The sequence below is a fragment of the Rana temporaria genome, chromosome 7 (genome assembly GCF_905171775.1).
Source record: "Rana temporaria chromosome 7, aRanTem1.1, whole genome shotgun sequence".
Lineage (NCBI taxonomy): Eukaryota > Metazoa > Chordata > Amphibia > Anura > Ranidae > Rana > Rana temporaria.
The window spans coordinates 4,052,455-4,059,768 of NC_053495.1; the positions used below are offsets into that span (position 1 = coordinate 4,052,455).

At 54.4% G+C, this 7,314-nt stretch overlaps 1 protein-coding gene across 1 annotated transcript; it reads right to left on the reverse strand.

The window, feature by feature from the left end:
- Positions 1-1,217: 1,217 nt before the first annotated feature.
- Positions 1,218-7,107, reverse strand: TMEM115 (transmembrane protein 115). The gene is made up of 2 exons (XM_040358713.1): positions 4,998-7,107; positions 1,218-2,096 (listed from the first exon to the last, which is right to left on the reverse strand). Exons 1-2 carry the CDS (start codon positions 5,837-5,839, stop codon positions 1,907-1,909), a joined length of 1,032 nt encoding a protein of 343 aa, XP_040214647.1. The 5' UTR covers positions 5,840-7,107; the 3' UTR covers positions 1,218-1,906.
- Positions 7,108-7,314: the final 207 nt, after the last annotated feature.

Genomic DNA, 7,314 nt, shown 5'->3' on the forward strand with positions numbered 1-7,314 from the left:
TTGTCTATCAAATGCGCGGGAAAGTGTGAGGTGAGCGCAGACATAAATGAGCGAGTTTGGTGTGGAGGAACCTGACTGGCCTGCACAGAGGCCTGACCCCAACCCGACAGAACACCTTTGGGATGAATTAGAGCGGAGACTGCGAGCCAGGCCTTCTCCTCCAACATCAGTGCCTGACCTCACAAATGCTCTTCTGGAAGAACGGTCAGACATTCCCATAGACACACCCCTAAACCTTGTGACCCGCCTTCCCATAGACACACCCCTAAACCTTGTGACCCGCCTTCCCATAGACACACCCCTAAACCTTGTGGACGGCCTTCCCAGAAGAGGTGAAGCTGTTATGGCTGCAAAGGGGTGGAGCCAACTCAATACTGAACCCTCCGGACTAAGACTGGGAGGCCATTGAAGGTCGTGTGTGTGTAAATGCCATCCAGGTGGCACTGGATGGCAATAGTTAGCACTGGCAGATGGCACTGGATGGAAGGTGGCACCAATTGGCACTGGTGCAAAAAAAAATGGTGTCACCCCCCTCAGTACAGACCCCCTCTCCCGCCAGTATAGACACCCCCCCCCCTGCCCCCCGTAGTACAGACACCAGAGAGCGGTGTGTGTCCCACGAGCGCGGGCCCCTCCTCCTCTGTGGGCGTAAACAGAGAGGAGGGCCTCCACGCTGGGTGTACCAAGATGGCCGCAGCTATGCCGAAGCCGCGGCCTTTCCTGATGCTGTGACCGCGGCGGCAATCCGCGGATTGCCGCCGCGGTCACAGCATCAGGAAAGGCCGCGGCTTCGGCCTAGCTCCGGATCCGTGGCACCGCTAGCGGCCATGTTAAATATCAGCCGATATATCAGTCGACCTCAGGTTATTATTAAGTACATCTGTAATATTAGCAACCTTTGGTATATTTCACCTGAGTAAGCCCTTTTGAGTGAAACACGTCCCAATACTTTTGGTAATATAATGTATTTTGCTGGTGGTAATCAAAAAAAAAAAATCCAATTTCTTTTGTGTATTTTGTTTAAATTTCAGGTTATTAGGTACATATGTAATATTAGCAACCCTCATATTTCGATTTGGTGCATTTCACCTGAGTAAGCCCCTTTTGGGTGAAACACGTTAGAGAGGTTGCAATAAAGTTGGAACCTGTATGACATGATCGGTGTGGAGACTTCGGGGAAAATCGGGACGTTCTTCAGACCACAACACACACAAATCTCATTTCCAAAAAAAGGTTTAATCCAGACAGAAAAATATCGACATTTACACCCCCAGACCCGGAAAAATCATCGCCCCTCCCCCTTTCCGAAAGCAAAAAAAAAGATTGTTCTCTCCCACGCCCGTTTCTCACCGCAACAGGAACCAATCACTGTATCCCATCGACTTGCATAGTTCACAGCCCCTCCCCTTTCTCCTCCCACCCATGATGTCCCACCAGCAGCCCTGAGAAAGAGGTGAGGGGTCCGTCGGCACGCGGCTGCCAGGCTCTCGGAATCGCTTTTCCAGCTTCGACCCGCTGTCGCTCTTCGTCGGCATGATGAGGTTAGAGGTGGGGCGGGGGGGGGGGGAATAGCTACCAATCTAGGGGGCGCTGTCTTCTGCGGAGGAACGAGCCTGGCTAAAGTGAAGCAGGAACAGAGCGATCGCTTGCCTTGGAGGAGGAGCTTGAGAGAGACAAAGATGGCGGACAGAACCCGTATGGACTTTCTGGTGGCCCCCCCCCCCCCCCCCGACTCGAGGCCTGATCTGCTAACTGACAAGTAGGGGGGAGGGGTACGATCTGTAGTGTATGCACAGTGCAGCTCCTCCGATCCCAGCAAGACACAGATCAGCGGGTGACACCCACCACAGACAGGGGCAGGTTCAAGGCTGGCCAATAGCGGGACAGCGCTTCCTTTTCGGCCCGATTACACCATGGGTGTCGCCTCGCTTGGCTCGTGAGCCGTCGGAGTGTGTGGCTGGCTGCTGGTGTTAAAGGAGGTCTCCTGTGTGGAGTCTTCCTCCTCCTCCAACTCCTCCTCTTCCTCCATGTTTGGCCACGAGGTCTGGTCTTCCACTCGTTTCAGACGCTCGTTTAGAGCCTTCAACGCCAGCTGCCTATAGGATATAAAGGAAAAAAACAGTAACAGCAGCTCAAAATATCAACTAGAAACAAACCTCAACCCTGACTGTCGCTCAATTCCATGACGTGTAGCGTCACGCCCACAGTTTTCCCCCTGATGAAGTCACGCGGGCGCAACGCTACGAGGATATAAAGCTCAAAATATCAACCAAAAACAAACCTCACCCCTGACTGTCGCTCAATTCCATGACGTGTAGCGTCACGCCCACAGTTATCCCCCTGATGAAGTCACGTAGGCGTAACGCTACGAGTCAGGAATTGAGCGACGGGTGAGGTTTGCTTCTGGTTGATATTTTGAGCCACTGTTACAGGATATTAAAAAAAAAAAAAATAGTAACAGCAGCTCAAAATATCAACCAGAAACAAACATCACCCGTCGCTCAATTCCGATGCGTAGCATTGCGCCCACTTGACTTCATCAGAGGATGTAACGCGTAGGGGTGGGAGGGGGCATTCTCAGCACCATAAATATGAAAACCACCAAGGACGTAATGCCTAGGGGTGGGAGGGGGCATTCTCAGCACCGTAAAAACGAAAACCACCGGACATAATTCGTAGGGGTGGGAGGGGGCATTCTCAGCGCCATGAAAGCAAAAACCACAGCGGACGTAACGAGTAGGGGTTGGGAGGGGGCATTCTCGGGACCAAAAAAGCGAAAACCACCGCAGACGTAACGCGTAGGGGTGGGAGGGGGCATTCTCAGCACCGTAAAAGCGACAACCACCACGGACGTAACACGTAGAGGCGAGAGGGGGCATTCTCAGCACCGTAAAAATGAAAACTACCGCGGACGTAATGTGTAGGGGTGGAAGGGGGCATTCTTGGCACTGTAAAAGCGAAAACCACCACGGACGTAACACGTAGGGGCGAGAGGGGGCATTCTTGGCACCGTAAAAGCGAAAACCACCACGGACGTAACACGTAGGGGTAGGAGGAGGCATTCTCAGCACTGTAAAAGTGAAAACCACCGTGGACGTAACGCGTAGGGTGGGAGGAGGCAGTCTTGGCACCGTAAAAGGGATCGCTTTCACAAAACAGCCGATCGCTGGCTGAAAAATAACAGTACCAAGATATAGGCACTGAATGGACATCGATCGGCAAGTGGTTAAAATACCAAAATTTGGGAAAAATTTGGTCGCAAAATAAAAAAGGAGCTTCTATGATTGGTGGAGTGAATTTTTCCTGTAACCGGTCAGGTGCCGGAACATGAAGCAAGGACTTTAGTGAGCGATGACATAATGAGGAGTGACGGGGGTTGGAATTAAGCGCCGGTCCTCGTATGGAGGAAGATCTGGGGGGAGCCCTGGAAGGATTAATGGCCTGTGCGCCGCAGAAGCCCCGGGGCCCGTACTTTGTTCTATCAGCTCTTCTCTTTCACTCCCCCCCCTTCTCTCTTCGGCGGCCATGTACCCAATAAGGCGCCGCGTACCCCTCCGCTTACAGGCGCTACCAGGCTGCGATCCGCTGCGGGGCGGACACTGACAGAATGAATTCATCATCTACATAACAACCCTGTGCGCAAGAAAAGATCAGCTGGACCGTGAACCCGAGACCCCGTGGGGGGGGGGGGAGAGGGGCGAGGAATCGGGAACCAGAGACACCGGTGGGGGGGGGGGGGGGGGAGCGAGGAATCGTGAACCAGAGTGTCAACGCAAATTCCTCCAAGATGACCAAAAGGCTCTCTCCAGTTCCCAAAATGACCTACTACCTCCAGGTTGGGTCATCGTCACTGAACTACTACCGCCAGGTTGGGTCATCGTCACTGAACTACTACCGCCAGGTTGGGTCATCGTCACTGAACTACTACCGCCAGGTTGGGTCATCGTCACTGAACTACCGCCAGGTTGGGTCATCGTCACTGAACTACTACCGTCAGGTTGGGTCATCGTCGCTGAACTACTACCGCCAGGTTGGGTCATCGTCACTGAACTACTACCGTCAGGTTGGGTCATCGTCACTGAACTACTACCGCCAGGTTGGGTCATCGTCACTTTACTACTACCTCCAGGTTGGGTTATGGTCACGGACCTACTACCGCCAGGTTGGGTCATCGTCATTGACCCACTATGGCCAGGTTGGGTCATCATCGTGGACCTACCAAGGCCAGGTTGGGTCATTGTCATTTAACGACGGCCAGGTTGAGTCTTGTCGTGGGCCTACTACGGCCAGGTTGGGTCACTGTAATTGAACTACTACGGCCAGGTTGTCATTGTCGTGGGCCTACTACAGCCAGGTTGGGTTATCGTCATTGACCTACTACCTCCAGATTGGGTCATTGACCTACTACTGCCAGCTTGGGTCATCGTTATTGACCTACTACCGCCAGCTTGGGCCATCGTCCTACTATCGCCAGCTTGGGTCATTGACCCACTACCGCCACGTTGGGTCAATGTCATTGGCCTACTACGGCTGTGCTGGGTCAATGGTCGTTGGCCTACTATGGCCAGGTTGGGTCAATGGTCGTTGGCCTACTATGGCCAGGTTGGGTCAACGTTTAGGTTGGCCAACTTAGGTCATTGTCATTGACCTACTAGGGCCACGTGAGGTAAATGTCATTGGCCTACTTCGGCCACATTAGGTTATTGTCATTGACTTACTATGGCCATGTGGCCACATATGGTCATTGACATGAAATGGCCGTGTCACCATATTAGGCCAATGAAGTCAATACCATCCCTGTCCCCTTTTGTTCATACACCTGCAGGCAGGGGACCTCTGCCCACAGCTCATTGGCCCAGCACTGAACCCAAGCTCATCCCTACTGAGTAACAAGTGGCCTTGCAGCTGTTGAGGAACCTCACCACGTCTTGAACAATGGTGGTTCCTCAACAGTTGGAGGTCTATATTTCACAGATGGTTGACCATACAATATTCACCTTCGCCTTTCTGCGTCTTGAGGGTCAGTTCCAGGCAGGCTGATGGTGATGGATGACGGAGCCCCAACATCGTATCTCTTCACCGCTCGCGGGCACAGCCGCAGTTTCACCAGGGAGGCATGCGTCAACTTGCCCAGAAGAGCTGCCACCGGCTGAAGAGGTCCAGGGAAGAAGCTAGCGAAGGAGAAGTGATCTGACATGTCTCCTCTGCCTCGGCTGTGTCTTTGATAGAAGCGTAGATACACCCAACCGGATACCATTCCAAGGCCGTACCCCACCAACATCGGACTGGGGATCAAACCAGCCAACGTCAGCACCGCCACACCCAAGAGGGCCAGCTGGGGCAGAAGCCGGATCCATCGCTGGGAATCCACCAGTCCGTCTCCAAAAGTCTGTTTATGTGCCACCAAAACGGCTCCGGCAAAGGCAGGAAAGCCATGGATTTGGGTGTTGAAGAGGAAGTTGAGATTGGAAGAGGCCGCGTAGGCTACCAGGAAACTGAGGGAGCTCAGGACACCCACAGAAATGCTCACAACGCCATAAAACAAGAGGAGCTCCGGGGCCCCCCAAAGTGGTTCCAGACGCCGGCCGGCCCCCAAAGTCAACAGAAGGTTGGCCAAAACGTCCCAGATGTGCAGCTCCACTAGTCCGTGCGTGAACAGGGTCCACAACCAAAGGTTGGGGGGCAATAGGAGGCCTGGAGTGACGGCCAGGACTCGCCAAGTGTTGACCCAAAAGGAGAGGAGGTAAAGGAGCAGAACCGACCCCCATAGGCACTTCACCAGGACGCTGCTGCCGGACACCACCGCTACCAGGCGGTTTGCATGGATGGAGCGCAGCATGGCGGCTTTTGGTAGGCGACCTTATCGATCTCTGAACTCCCCCGTGCCACCCAATGTCCCGGGACTCTGCAAACACAGCACCAGCCCTTAGTGATGGTCAACCATCAGTTGTGTGAGCGCGGGACCCCCCCTCCGAGATCCTGGGAAGCAGACAAGTCCTTATAAGTTATGAAGAATGGGGGCCCCAATGGGCTACTGGGGTGACCACCACAAGAACACTACTGCTGGATGAGAGCTCTATGGAGATCTGTGGCCCCAGGCACTGCTGTATGAGAGATCTGGGGTCCCGAGCACTGCTGTATGAGAGATCTGTAGAGATGTGGGGTCCCGAGCACTGCTGGATGAGAGCTCTATGGAGATCTGTGGCCCCAGGCACTGCTGTATGAGAGTCCAATGGGGATGTGGGACCCCAGAACTGTTGGGATGAGAGTCCTATGGAGAAGTGTGGCCCCCGGGGCACTGCTGGATGAGTCCAATGGGGATGTGAGGCTCCCGGGCACTACTGGATGAGGAGCCCTATGGCAAGGGGCCCCCGGGCACTATGACAAGGCTGAAGAAGAACCTTCAGAGATGTGTGGCCCCCGACAGGATGGCACTGCTGGGTCACAAACTATAGGGACCCAAACACAAGTGGATGAACTCCTGGGGCCCCGGACACCACTCTATGAATTTCTGTGGCTCTTGACACCAGTCTATGAACTTCTGGGGCCCTTCATAGCAATATATGGACTCTTGATACCAGTCTATGAACTTCTGGGGCCCTTGACAGCAATATATGGACTCTTGTGGCCCCTGATACCAGTCTATGAACTCCTTGGGGCCCTTGACAACAATATATGGACTCTTGGGGCCCCTGATACCAGTCTATGAACTCCTTGGGGCCCTTGGCACTTTTGGAAGAACTGTGGGGTGGCCCCTGGCCCTGCTGGAAGATATCCCGATGTCTCTCCCTCTCCTGGGGGCCCCTTGAGGAACTCTGGAGGCACTGACACACTTGGACCCGGAAGCCTGGGGCCCCTGGCTCTTCTGAAGGAGGTCCCCGGGGCCCTTTGGAACTGACAATACCGGAGGGGCCCTGGCGCTTGCTCGGGAACCTGTGGTGGGGCCCCTGTCCGCTCCCAGGCCTCGTCTCTCCCGGAAAAGGCCACAGTCTTGTTCCACCCGACAACGTCACCAGCAGTGCAGCGCAAACACCTCACCGCGCATGCTCACAGAGGCCTTACCCGAACTGCACGCCGGGAGACACCGTCCAGTGAGGCGGCGGCGGGGAGCGTAAACAGCGACTGCGCAAACTCTTCCGCCAACTACAGCGACGGCTTCAAGTTGGCAACGTACGCTCTGCACGCTGGAGGTGAAAGGTTAAATGCGGCTTGATCAGTGCGCATTGCGCGTGCGCCGCCCTGCCATTCATCCTTTGATTGGTCACCAACTGGTCACGTGGTTACAATTCTTCCGGCTCTTCTACCAGCCGTAGG